The sequence below is a fragment of the Lemur catta genome, chromosome 5, assembly GCF_020740605.2.
Source record: "Lemur catta isolate mLemCat1 chromosome 5, mLemCat1.pri, whole genome shotgun sequence".
Lineage (NCBI taxonomy): Eukaryota > Metazoa > Chordata > Mammalia > Primates > Lemuridae > Lemur > Lemur catta.
In genome coordinates, this window is record NC_059132.1 from 38,336,484 (window position 1) to 38,350,997 (window position 14,514).

At 39.2% G+C, this 14,514-nt stretch overlaps 1 protein-coding gene across 5 annotated transcripts in view; it reads right to left on the reverse strand.

Moving 5' to 3' along the window:
• Window positions 1-14,514, reverse strand: part of EXOC2 (exocyst complex component 2) — a 194,314-nt gene that overhangs the window by 130,667 nt on the left and 49,133 nt on the right. For all 5 annotated transcript variants that reach the window (XR_006735217.1, XR_006735216.1, XM_045551563.1 and 2 more), the window contains exons 4-6: window positions 12,422-12,548; window positions 2,002-2,115; window positions 342-466 (exon numbers count right to left, since the gene is read on the reverse strand). Coding sequence is in view for 3 of the 5 variants with exons in the window: in XM_045551563.1 (XP_045407519.1) it covers window positions 342-466; window positions 2,002-2,115; window positions 12,422-12,548 (366 nt within the window). In the remaining 2 variants the exon portion in view is untranslated. The remainder of the gene's footprint in view (window positions 1-341; window positions 467-2,001; window positions 2,116-12,421; window positions 12,549-14,514) is intronic.

A 14,514-nucleotide genomic window follows, 5' to 3' on the forward strand; every position in this document is an offset into this window, starting at 1 on the left:
GTAAGATATTGATGGCTACAAAAGAATTTTAAAAAATTCTAGAATTTTACCCAGTGAGATTTAATTTCTTAGCAACCCTGGAGATTGGACATCACAGAAAGGTAAAGTAGTCTCCCATTTCACACATGTAAGATAGGTCAGTGAAAGCCTCAGAGATAAATTTTTAAAGTACCAAGCCTTCAAAGAGATGCCAGCCTCATCTGCAACAAATATTTATGGCACATTTTAGATCTCTACTTAATAAATACAGACCGAATGTCACACCCTGTAAACACCCTCCAAGTGCGTGTCAGGTTTCCATTGTGGAAGCCGCGGGCAGATGGCTCTGAGGATCGCCTTACCTGAAAGGGCATCTTGTGCTTCAAAGAATGTACTAAGACCCCCCTTCACATATGCCAGACTGCCTTCGCTCTTCTTGTTAGCCTGTCTCTTGAGGTTGGTGACTGCCATCTTGAGCTGTTCAAAACTGAAATGAAATAAAGAAACCAAAGGTTTGAGACACCTAACATGCAAAAAAAGAAATAATTCATTAGGTGTAAAATACCAGGAATGCTAAAACCTGTGCTAAGAAGCATATAGATTAATACAATACAGTACCAGATAAAAACAAAAAGCTTTCGAATTCTTATCTAGATCCAAGCCTTTTATTCATTATGAATGTTTAAATTACAACAGCTGCAAAAGAGTTTTGTAGCCCTCAAATGGTAATTCTAAATATGTTAGACCCTTAAGAAGTAAATGTATATGCAGATATTTTTATAACCTATAATATATATGATTTTCCAGATAAAGAGTTTTAAATATCCTCTACACCTGATAAGAAGACATAGATTGTCAAGTGATGGGCAATATTTCAAAGGTAGAACTCCTCTGTATACTCACTTAACTATTTTGAAACATTGAGCATAACATTATATTCATCATATCAATACCCAGTCCTCTGTCCTTAATAATAAAATTACATAAAACCTGTGGGTCAATTCACAATTTAAATAAGAAGACTACAATATATTATCTCTATACCTCAAGCAGAGAAACAAAGAAAAGTAGGCCTCTGTATTTCAGAAGTTTTATTTCCATGTGAGCTAAGAAAATCTGGCTATCAAACTTTAAATATATTCTCGAGTACCCTGATATAGCCCTACACAAAAAAACAGAGATCAAATCTGACTTATAAGAATACAAAAAGCACATCTGTAATGTAAAACTGGAACCATCTTCTACAATAAAAAAATTCATTTCAGACATTTCCTTTAAAGATTTATCAAGCCAAATTTCCTCTATATGATAATACTAAAATACTAGCTTTTCCTTATATTTTCTAATAATGGTTTTCATCCTGTGTGAATGAAAAAAATTATATTAAGGTATATTTTAACAAGTTGATTAACAAGAATTTAAATTTAAGCAACAAACCATTCATTTATCCAAACTTTTTTTTACTGATTATAATTGTTTTAAGTCAATCTTGCAAGTAAGTTACAAATCTGCTCTCATAAAGTGGGTAAAATGTAATTAGTAGACAAAAAGATTGATTTATTTTACACATACAACCCTGTCTACTTTTTGGTTAATTTTAAGCCAGGTCTTCATATAATAACAAAGTCATCCTCCTTTATTCTATGGTCAGGGAAAGCAGTGTGTTCCATAGTCTACACCAGAACTGAAAACTTTTCTGCTATTTGAATAGGAGGAGATCATAGCCAAACACATCAGTTTATGTGCCCAGCTACAACTCCACAGTCTCAATGAGTTGCACACATAATGAAACATACAGAAATGTAAAGTGATAATAAGAAATAAGAGACCTCTGACAATCTCATTTTACAGATAAATAAATAGATACCCTGAGATGTTCACAGACTCACCAAAAGTCAAAGGCTCATGGGCCTAAGACTATGTTACTGTAATGCAGAGCTAGATCTAAACTCAAGTTGAGGTATGATCCTATCATCGCGTGTGAGTGAAACCTTTCCTGGCTGACGGGGGACAGCCACTCACCTGGTGGTGGAGTGGTTCTCTATGAGGTACCAGGCAGCTGAGAAATTCTCACTTGTGAAATCAGCACTCAGCCCATGGAACAGCATTTCTAAGTCCTTCTGGGGAAACTTGCTTCTGAGGGGAAAAAAGGTTTAAAATACATTTCAACTATTATTACTATAAAAATGTAACAGACATTACTGAGTACTTAGAGTAATAAACATGAATACAAATCATTATAATTATACATAACACATTATCAGGAATATGTTTATATACATGTACGAAATACATCTCCTATATCATGGTTGATTTTTTACCATGTAAACTTTGATTTTATATATAAAAGATAGCAAATTAGTTGAAATACAGAAAATATATCAGTAAAAGAACATAAGATTTAAAGAGGGTTTAAAACATCAGGCTGAGATGAATTTCATGAAATCTATCAAAATATAAAATCACTGCCCACCCAATAGATAAAAATAAAAATTTGGATACAGTAAAATTTAAAAACATTAAATCACTTTGCTAAAATGTTTTTTGTTAGAGACCTATATAGAAGTTGTTTTAAGAAATACAATGTCTAAGAAAGTTTTCAGAGATCTAACTGCATAGCACTCATATTTACATGTCCATGTCTAGAATATTTTAAGAAAAGCTTGTGATAACAACAGGCTATACATTATCTGCAACTCCTTTATCTCACCCACATTTTTCAGATCAACTTCTGGATCAATTCTTTTATGTATCCATTCAAATATCAATGAAGTATATGTAATAGTACAGGTCAGGCTCCACGCTGGACGGCAGACATGCCTGGGCGCTGACGCACAGCGGCTGGCCCTGCCCACACAGGGCTCACAACCCGGCAGCCCTGGCTGCTGCCCTACCCCATCTGCAGGGTGAAGCCCACACATCTCTAGGAGCTGAACCTGCCTGTCTCTTGGGGTTCCCTTCTGCTACTCTAGGCCTCAAACCTGAAGCTTCGACAAGCTCAGACAATACTTGCCTGTACATACCATGTTGGTTTTCACTTTGTTCCTCTGGTTTGCTGTCTCTTCTAAGATGTGTCCCCCATCTCGAAACCCTGGACAAGCTCAACTTATAAGGTATAAACAGGACACAACATCATTTGACAGCCCAGTATTTCTTCAGCATTTTTTAATGTGGGAATTACCCCTACTGCAGAAGAAAATGTGAGCAGGTCCAGTGACTTTTCTACTTACTCTTATCCGGAAGAGTCTTGCTTTCCCATTATCACAGTCTCAATTAAGAAAGTAGGCAGCTTAGTCCAAGATCAACACTCAATCTTCACCCAGAGGTAATAGTTTCCCTTCCCTCTCCCCAGCTAAGATAAATAGTTGATAGGCTGCTCATTGTGGGGAAATGGACAGGTCTGTATCTTTCCTCTGCTGGTCACTGTCTCAGACAGCAGCGGTTAAGGGCAGGATAGATAGAGAGGTAAGAATGGAATGTCCTTCTGGGCCTGTGCCTGGTGCTGTCACAGGTGGGCTATGTCTCTGCCTACCAGATATTAAAGCTGACTTGAGTCTGGTGCGCATTTTCACGGGTTCCTTGAAGGCTGCTCAGAGAATTCCTCCAACCATGGATCTGGGATGCATTCACTTCCTGCTGCCGCTCCTCAGCCTCGAGGTGTCCCAAATCTTACTGCATAGACTCCCGGGTGGAGCCCCTCCACCTGCAGGTGACCCGTCCTCTTAGCCACAACTTCCAGTGGCCTGGAGGGCCTGGAGCCCATTCTCTCCAGCAAGGTGCTCATCTGGCCACAGGAAACACCGTTCTCCATGAAGGAGCTTGTCTCACAGCTGCAGGAACACCCTCTCCTGGGGCCCCGCAGAGGTCCCACTCGCCAGGCCCAAGTGGAGACAGTGACACAGTTTCCACCCTCCCCTCTCACGGTGCAGCCCTGCTCTCCCCAAGGAGTCTCCACACAAATCCTCCTCACCTCTATGCGTATCCTCTCCCTTCATGCTCATTGAAAGGACAAGGGATGCAAGCAGCAAAGCCAGCTTTGAAGGATTTCCTTCGTAAATCCTGCACAGTGAGACCCCACTCTACTGGGGAATCAAGTGCTACTGCCTGAGCACCGCAGTCAAGGGAGCAAGAGGGTCCCACTTTGCGAAACATTTATATGACCTGAAGAGAAACCAGAGTATAAGAGAGGGTCCCACTTTGCACTGGCCTTCTTCACTATGACGTGTTCTCTTTTTAACGGCAGGGGGAGGGGGAAACCCTTGCTTAGAATTGTGACAATGGAAAAGAAGACGAGATGAAATTGTAGGAGGGTTCGTATCACCTCTGCTTAGTACCTCTGAGACTGACTCAATCTTGCTTCTTTTCTCGCCACCTTCAGAAGTTAAAAAAGCCCCGGCCTGAATCTCCTGGGCAGGTATAAGGCATGCATTATCTTGCTGGTCATTTTCACCAGCCAGCCGTGTCTGAGGGCAAGGTGGCGAATGCTGCTGAAGTTTTAGAAGTTTATTTTGGTTTGGATTCTTCATGTTGGTTCTGATACTTAGTAAGAAAATCCTGTCACCTTGGAAAGTTTTTCTCATTTTATTTATTTGCACACTGTGCCTCTAAGTTAGAACTTTTGGGGAATATAATGACTTAGTGGAGATGTAGGCTAAGCCATGATGTGCTCAGCCCCCACCAAGTAACCCAGAAACCCTTCCTTCTGATATGCCGCGGGCTGCTCTCTGTAGTCCCACTCTCACTGGTGGGCAGTGCTTTTCTGGAGCACTCTATGAGGGACCCCATGGCTGGCTGGAAGGAACAACATGACAAATCAATAAGGCCTGTCATCGGTGTGCACAAGTACATGGTGGCTGTAGACCATGTTTTTGTCAACCCTGCTTCTACAGCTCTGCTCATGCCACTGCACTCCAGCCTGGACAACACAGCAAGATTCTGTCCCTTAAAAAAAAGAAGAAAAAGAAAGAAAAAAAAAGAAAATTCCTCATCTAAAAAAGATCAATTCCAAACTCACATATTAAGGACACACCTTAGAAAAAAGATGCACCAAGTGACTCTGAGATGTCAGGAGCTTCTGTGTCCCCCACTCCCGCCCTGTGGAGTTTTGTTCCGATTGTGCATCTCCTGCCCGTAATGGAGGCAGAGGGTGCAGAGGGGTTGCTGGCATTAGGAGTTGACAACATTAAGAAGGGATCTGTGACACAATAATAGCAAGTAAAGTAAAGACGGATAAAATACACACACAAAACTCAAAAATACAATGCCATGGCAAAATGGTTAAGACTACACAGCTCCCAGAGGTCTGACAACTAAATTATGCTCAACATATTTAGCTAAAATTTAAAAAAACAGGATGTACATGGCACATATAAAAAAGAGTTACACCCTTAACAGTTAAAATGCTCAAACTGGAAAGAGATAAACCTGCAGCTACCCAGAACTTTCCATTCTGTACTCAATATTTAAAATTCACCTGATTCTTAAACTTTAGTAACATTTATATGTACTAAATTGTTATTTTTACAAATATAAATTGATCTCAGTTATAGCAAAAGACAAAGGTCTGATGTCTAGTGAGGGCTCTAGGAAAAGAACTGTTAAGAAACTGTCCTAGCCCCGGAGGAGTCCCTCCCTGTCCCCCTCACCCTCAGAGGGACAGGGATGGGCCTGGCCACAGTCGCCAGCAGCGGAGCGCAGTCCCTGCTACAAAGAGAAGCCCACGGGCACAGTGAGGCCCGCGCAGGCTCAGCACCCTACCTCTTCCATCACGGACACACCATGCCACTGGCAGGACAAGGGTGGAAGAAAGAGGGGTGGCAGATCCTGAAACTGAACTTTGGCTTTAGAGTGAGTGGTGAGGAGACCACGCACTCTGCAGAGAGCCCTATGCTGAGATCTGAAGCATCAGGCCACCTGCTAGTATTTCATTTTCCAGACATGACGCTCCTTCAGGCATCTACACGAGCCAGGCAGAATTTGGAAAGTACTGTATCTCTTGGTCAAAACACCATCTCCTAGTCCCCAAACCCTCATAATCACCCCTAAGATTGGGTTTATTATTCAGTGATTTCTTACTAAAAACATTAAAACTCTTCACCAATCTTAATTAATTGGAAGAAAAGAATTGAGACATACACTAGGAATCAGATTTGTAAGACAGATATTATTTTCAAAATGGCAAAATTCTAACATAGGGATGTCAAATAATTTTCCGCCAATCACACAGTCAAGTCCAGCACTAACGCAGCACAGAAACACAAAGCCCAGTTTCAGCCCAGCCACCACTCTGGGCCCCCGCTGCCGGGAGAGTCCCACACAGCCCCGCTCGCCCCTTCACGAGGGGAGGGGCCCTCCCAAGACAGCCACACCTGTCATACTGCCCTTGCTCTTAGCTGGGGGACTTCTTTTGACTGGTGATGTCTGAGGAAATATCTGCTGGAGCATTTCTGGGAGAGGTCTCCATACTTTTAAGAAAAAGAACCAAGAAGAGATAGCATCTTTTTGCCACTGAACACCAGGAATTGCTAAGTTTTATGCTAAGGGCAGCAGAACAGCAAACCCAGGCTTCTCACATCTTGGTGACATGGCTGAGTCACTGACTCAACCAACCTTCGAGTCTACCATCTCTGGATATTGTATAGTATGAAAAAAATGTCTTTTTTGTTTAAGCCAAATACATTTTCATTTTCTGTTACTTGCAGCTGAAGGCATCCCAACTGAATATTCTATCCCAAAATATATGCCTAAATATACTGATCTTTTAGTGCAAACACCTCAAAAATGTGAAATAGATGATGTGGCAAAAACAAATAACAATGCCAAGTGTCAATGCAGCTCCCTGGGAGCACAGCTGCAAAAGCCCAGACAACTCGCCTCCGTGTTCAGCATGGAGGCAGAAGTTAGTAGTTCAGTCTGGGTCCAATGTTGAAGTTTGCTCAGTCTGTCTGTACAACGTGAGGGAAGTTATTTACTTCTCTCAGGCTTCACTATTCATGAGGATAATGGGATAATAATATCCTCCTCTTAAGAATGTTTTGAGGATCAAAGTAGATAATGCTTGTGGAAGGCTTAGCAGTCTCTGACATACAATAAATGCTCAAAAATGTTACTTGCTGTTGCTTCTTTATACTTAGATAATTCTTGATTTCTTACAGGCTATTTTCCTAAGTATCACTTTATTTGATTCTCATAACAACAAGTGAGTTACATATTCCCATATTACAGGTAAAGAAGTAGCTTTAGAGAGGTTACATATAAATACTTAGACAAGATTTGAACCTGATGCATCTATTACCAAATAAAGAACCTGAGAATCTTAAATATGAAATAAAATCACAACTACAACTCTTTAAGGACAAAAATATAGGGGGAATTGATTTATCATGAAGAAAATGCTAATGATCTTCACAACAGTAATAGGAAAGGAAGAAGCTCCATGTCACCATAGCTAACAAAGCACTAATAATAGTTAAGACTTAAATGTTAGTTCAGAGTAACTGGATTTTCTAACCTTCCAAGAGAAGTGATGGCTCAAACACATCAGTAAAAGCAAGATATACATTCTAAGTAATCCAAACCAAGTCTGCACACTTTAACTCTACTAGCACGGACTTAGAGAGTAAAAGTGATATGTACTTGACTGTGTAAACCCATGAAACATTGTCATCAAGGAACCAAAACACGTAATTGTAGTCACTGACAACTCCCGCTACCCCTAAAAAAATACACTTTCCATTAGGTGGCAGTGTAAGGTCAGATTTAAACCTTCTAAAAAGGGCTAGCCCCAAGCCACAGGAAGACCCAGGCCTGTAGTTTGAGTGGAGACACAAAACTAACAGGAATGGTCTTAACACCTCAGCACTTGCTTTCCAGTATGAGAACAGTTTGCAGCAATGACCCATGCAGCACGCAAATCAACGGGAATCATTCCGAGAACATTCTCACCACCCCATGTACAGAGAGGCCCGGTTGCAGTTACTCTATTTGCATCGACAGGAACACATTTTCTTGATTTGGCAGATAGAAGACAGAAGGGGGGACACTAATACAGTGAAAGTGGGTGTTGGTAGTTCTTTTGAGTGTGTTTATGCTATACTCATTTCTTTTGGCTTTAAATTTTTAGCAACACTTTTACAGTGTTGTATTAAATATTATAAGTTTGTTTTGGGTTGTTTCTTTTTTGTTCTATTTGACACACTTTCTGGACTTAGGCACTATCGCAGCCCACCTATCTATTTTTACAAAAATTCTAAAGGAGGCTGGGCCCAGTGGCTCACGTCTGTAATCCCAGTACTTTGGGAGACGGAAACAGAAGGATCATTTGAAGCAAAACGTTCAAGACCAGCCTGTGCATCAAAGCAAGACATCATCTCTACAAAAATTTAAAGAAACAGCCAGGCGTGGTGGCGTGTGCCTATAATCCCACCCACCCGGGAGGCTGAGGCAGGAGGGTAACTTGTGCCCAGGAATTCGAGGCTGCAGTGAGCTATGATCGTGCCACTGCATTCCAGACTGGATGACAGAGCAAAATGCTGTTTCTTTAATTAAAAAAAAAAAAAAAAAAGCCCCTTTTCCCTTTTCTAAATGTAGTGGGAAAACAGCTACCTTTTTTGTTGGAAAGTCAAACTCATTAGATGAAAATTGCATTGCTCATAAAACCCACGAAGGAATAAAACAGATATTAGTGGTGCATCAATTGACTACCTACGCAGCCATTCCCAAGTAGTAATTCACCAGAAAAGTTGGAGATCATCTATAAAAACAGGGCAAAGTTCCATTCTTCTGCCCCTGCTCCAATATACGTACTGCCCCCAAAACATTACCTAGAAATATTATGTTAAGCAATTGAATATTAATTTCAAGAAACAAAATCTAGTGAAGCTTTCACTTAGTATGAATGTTTTACCTTTTTTTGCTTTAAATAGTTTGTCTCTATTATAATTTAAGTCATGCAAAGAATACATACATTTGTGACAATCATCATGACTCAGAAATATAGATCTTTTACAAGCAAACGCTAGTCTCAATTCAAAGTGAAGTTATTTTTCTGAGTAATTATAACATTTTTACAAGTATCATAGCACCACATGTGCAAAAACATCAGTTAAAAATTTAGGATATGAAGGATTTTAACAGTGAAAAGGCAGCCAGTAAATGCCAGTTGTTAAACTTGTGGGCTGAAAAATGACAGTATGCCAGCTGGGTCCACCAATAAAATATTTATTAAACTCTGACTCACACCAAAAAGCAAGAAGGAAACTATATTGTGTTACTCTCACTTGCTTTTTCATATTCAGCTGAACTGGCCACAACACTATAAGGCCCCTCATTGTTCCAGTTTGTACACTGGACTGTTAGCTGCAGAGAATTTCCATGAACATTCACACTGCGAACACCGGAAGCTGATTCATCTTCCAAATGTGGCCTCGCCACTTTAGTCTCATAATCCATTAGGACTAGAGCATTTTATGACATGCACTCATAATTCTTCAAACTTTCTTAATATCTTTCAACAAATAATATTAAAACCCAATTATTCCTTCTCTAATGATATTTTTTTAAAAATAGATCCTCTCTATAGACCTTTAATTATAAAAGAAACCCCCAAAGGACATTAATAAACAGAAATAGAAGACAGACACTAAGGATTCTAATCTGAATACAACACCATTCTCTATGGAGACCAAAGCATTTATCTAAAAAATATTAAGTGAGTCAGAGAAATAAAACCCACACCAATATCTTACAACCGGCTTTTCCTTTCCCTTTTTCTTTCTCTAAAATAAGATTTCTCTGAGGTCAAAGAATTCAATAAGATAAATGCAGTTTTCATGATAGTATCTTAAAAAAAAAAAAAGAAAGAAAGAAACCTGGAAAAGCACTTTTCTAGCCAAAAACATTTCTCTTCTCTTGGGTTCTATACCTCTTCCTACCTTCATCATTCATTTTCTTGCTTTCCAGTATCTCTATCTTCTCTTTCTTTTGACAGGAAAAATTGGAAAAGACTTTTAAATGGACAAAAAGATGACTGGATGTCCTCTCTCTGCCCACAGGGCCTCCCCGTGCTCCCTGATGCTGCAGGAGCCGTGCCTTTCTCGCCGACGCCCACCCTGCCTCTGTGCTAGTGACACAGCAGCCAGCCTCTGAGGGCTGGTGCTGATGCCAGGCTCGCTGGTCACAGAAGTGCACGGCAGCTGGGGATGCGCCTGATCCCCACGCAGCAGAAGTGGTGGCTTTTCCACCTTCCAGCACTCACTGCCTATTACGTCTCTGCCCTGGGCTTTCCTGTGAACTGGTTTTATGTTGTATTTGTTCTCCCATTATTTAATGAGTTAACTAAAAGCTCTGAAATCTACTCATTTTATATTTGTAGGAGAATCATGAATTTCCCTTTTTCAAAAATTATCCTTTAACATTTTACATTATCCCATGTGTGAGCAAATAGTTCTGAAACAGCTAGAAAGAAAAATTTAATTTTATTCCCATGTAAGTACTTCTTGAATAAACGTATTATTTTTAATTTTTAATATAATTAATTATCCTGTACCCTTAAGTCATTAAGAAAAACTTTTCCTAAGTGGCAGAGCAATGAATAGTAGATATACAAGAAGAGCAAAGAATCCTAATAAAAATGATGAACTTTTATCATATATTTGCCATGTTCCAAGTGGTTACCTGTATTCACTCACTGAATCCTCACAACAACCCTAAGAAATGGGTGCTCCATTTTACACCTCAGGAAACCGAGGCAAGAGTAGTTAAGTAACTTACTCAAAGTCGCAGGGCTAGTTAAGTGGTGGAGCCCAGCCTCTGACGGAGACAGCGTGGCTCCAGATCAAACTAACTACCTCTCAGAGGGAAAAAAAGAAAATTTTAAGAAAGCTCAATACGTTTAGCACCATTACTCCTCGCTGCTGTTACCAACGTTACCAACGGATGATCGTGAAACACATACTGCCCTTAGACAGCTCAAGCCACACCTCCGTGGGGGTGGCAGCAACAGGGGGAACAATGAAGACAGTCAAAGGCTGGAAGGACACGAGGAGGCCGAGAAAACAAGGGGGGTGGGTTATATGCCAGAATAAAAGTTGCGGAAATCAATTGTACAATAACAAATATCAGAATGAATCCTAACTTTGATCATTTCGTCTACAAAATGTCTCATACCAAATGCACACAGAACCCCCACGCTCCTGCTCGTGTACAGAACTGGCTCTTGGCGGAACAGCCCAAGGCGCCCGCCCGCTCCACACGTCTGTGGCAGCCTTGGAAAGAGGCTGAGGAGCACTGCAGCAGGCTGAAAGTGTTTCCTGTCACTGCAAAGCCTATTCATGCTTGAACTGTGCTCTGATAAATACCTAACTACTGCCATTCTTTTCTGGACTTTCCTGGTCTTTGAACTCTTAATTTATAAGGCACCCAAATCCTTAAAACAGCTCTAGAGTGATTCATAGTGCCAAAGCGCTTCAAAGATGTTACCTAGGACAGCCCAAGCTCACTAAAAGCTGCTAAGCCCCAGGACTTTTTCAACACATGATACCTTCTCAAGACAAATGGGCTACCTCTCTCTCAGCCACCAGTAAACTGCAGTAGGTGGAAAAGAAACTCGCTAATTGAATTACTAATGATCCTCAAGCACAGGCTTGAAGATCATACATATAAACATTAGTGGAGAATTTTCTCCATTCGTAGAAAAGCCTAAAATAAAACTATGATTAAAATATTAGTTGAATTAATTTATCGCCCTCAGTCAGTGCAGCACTCAGTATATAACTCCATAAGCAGAATTAATCACTAAGGCCAGAAAATAAATTATAGACATAATTAATATGTTACATAAATAGTTTAAGTATGAAGGTACTAATTGTAAAAGTTACTAAAACACTATACTAAGGATTAAAAAACCAAAACTCCAGATTTGGATATAAGATATCATTTACCTGGCATCAATTTCAATGATTAAAGCTAAACATTTCTGGACTAAGTAAGGATTATGGGCAGGAGTTATAAACAAAATTAAAGACCAGATTGAACCTAATTGTTCTAAAATATTTCTAGAAAAATCAAACAATATATTATAAATTCTGTTTTGACTTCATGTACCACCTAAATATGAATACTGCTATCTCCATGTAACATATTAATGCTCAAATCATTAATAGCATTAGTTATTAGTATTTCAAGACTTTTTTTTTTTTCCACAAAATGCAAACTCAAACAACTAAAGAGGTCAAGTAGCTTTTACCAAAAGTTTTAACTGATCGCAACATTCACCTACAGCAAAGCTGATTGACTAGGCTTCAGAAATAACACCCTCTCCAAACAATTGAGGTGTCTTCAGTTGTACTTCCTAGGATGTTTCTGGATTTTGAGTCCCTTTACTGTACATACATAAAACTTTTTGGCAACTGAAAAATAAAACTGAAAGCAAGACAGTACTTACTTTTCAATCTCAATGCCAAGAGGATTAGCAGGACGCAGGGACAAGGGCGGAATTCCTTTGTTCCTGTCAGTAGGCATATCGTAGTAATTCATCTCATCAACCCACACAGCAGACTGATCCAAAATGCCTGCAAACAAGAGGAGCACAGCCTCAGTGAGACCAGCAGCCCTCAGCCACCTGCTCGGTCTTGCCCTTTCGCTTTGCTTCTTAAAGACCTAACACAAAATGCCTGTGAGCTGATTTTACAGCTTAGAATTTCTTTTTAATGACTAGTGGCTTAATTGTTAAAACACTAAGAATCTATAAAAAAGGTAAAATAACACCAACTGGCTTATGATTTCACTGTATGTTATTCAATAAAGGAGACAAATTAAGCCTCTGAGAAAATGTTCTGCTAAAACAAATGTACTTCACAAATAATAAATAATAACAATTACATATACATGGGTAAATATAATTGATTAAATTGGTAAAACAAATTTAGAAAGTTAGCATATAAGATGCAATGATATGACCTATAATATCTGTTTATTTAAGAGAATATTACAAAATTGTGTAAACTTTTGGCTGGGAAATACCTAAGCACAAAATATTCAAGTTAAACATTAGTTCACTGGAAGTCGTCTTGTTTATGATTACTGCTGAAAAATCAGTTTGCGTATATGATTTTAGATTTAATAATTTGAGTTTCTTCTTCTGGGTTCCATATGCTACCGAAGATATTATGGTACAGATGAAAACCAAATATTTTTTAAATGGTTCTTGGAAATTCTTAAGAAATATCTTTCATTTTCTTTTCCTCCACAAACATTCACATATTTTCACGAACAGTTATACAAAATAACATACCCCTTGCTATTTCTTATTCTTTTTACTATTACTAACGCTAGAAATGTCCTAGACAGTAGAAATAGCAGGTTTTTTCCATATTATGCTGAAATCAATTTGGTGGTTAAAGTATCCAACAATTAAATCAGTCAAATACCTTTCAAGGAATGCATGGCTTGAGTAATGGAAATGACTAGGTAATTCAGGGAAAACTGACTGAGTGTGGACCAGAAGAACAAGACAATCTCTAAAAATAGCATCTTCCTTTAGGTGACTGAGCGCTTCATCATTCAACTCAGCACAGGACTTACCAGCTACCACCTCCAGGACCCTGGCCGCTACAGAACAGGGGCCAAGTGCCAGGGAGCACCAAGGATGTGTGCCCACCTCTGAGGGGGAGCTTGGGAAGGCTTCCTGGAAGGAGGTTAACTGAATACCAGGCAACTTGCAGCTGCACAATCCTCTGTGAACCCACTAATTCTCTCAGTACCCACGGTTCTGCCAGCACGTGACAGGGGGCTCTGTCAAAAGCAATGCTCAAGTCCAGACACTTTTGAGTTCACTTCAATAAATCTTCACTGAGCCTACTATGTGCTAGGACCTGGGCTGGGTGTTTTAGAATAAAATTATTATATTCACAGAAGCTTTCTTTACCTGCTGTATAAATATATTATAAGAAGATATAAATGTTATCAAAATGTTTAATTTCCTCCAGAAAACTGTACAACTTCCTGCTTTCATTTCATAGTTCAGTTTTTGAAAATATTAAATAAAAAAGAATAAAAATGAAAATATTATGTTTATATATGTACATATGTAAGTATATACATATACATATAAATAAATTCCACTTTGAATTTTCCCTTAAATTCCTTAAATTTTTATTTATTGAAAAAAATTCTAGGAATTTGTAGAGAATAATGCTGTAGAAAGGCTCTATGCTCTGAGATTAAAAAAAAAAATTTGCAAAATTATTTACTTTTTTATGCAAAGAGAAGTACTGCCTGGGTTTAATTATGCCCATGATAGTCCTACCTTACAAGTACTGACCACATGCAAGACATTACAGGACCACAAAGATGAATCTGACATTGCTCTTATTTTAGTAGGGGAGACAGGCGTGCACAGAAATAGGTATAGAAAAATAATGAGAAATCATTAATTTATTGTGTAAGGGACTATGCTAAGCACTTTTTGTTCTAGCTCATCCAGTATTATGAAGTAGGCAATGTCCTTATTCCACTTTCACCCCCAAAGAAACGAGG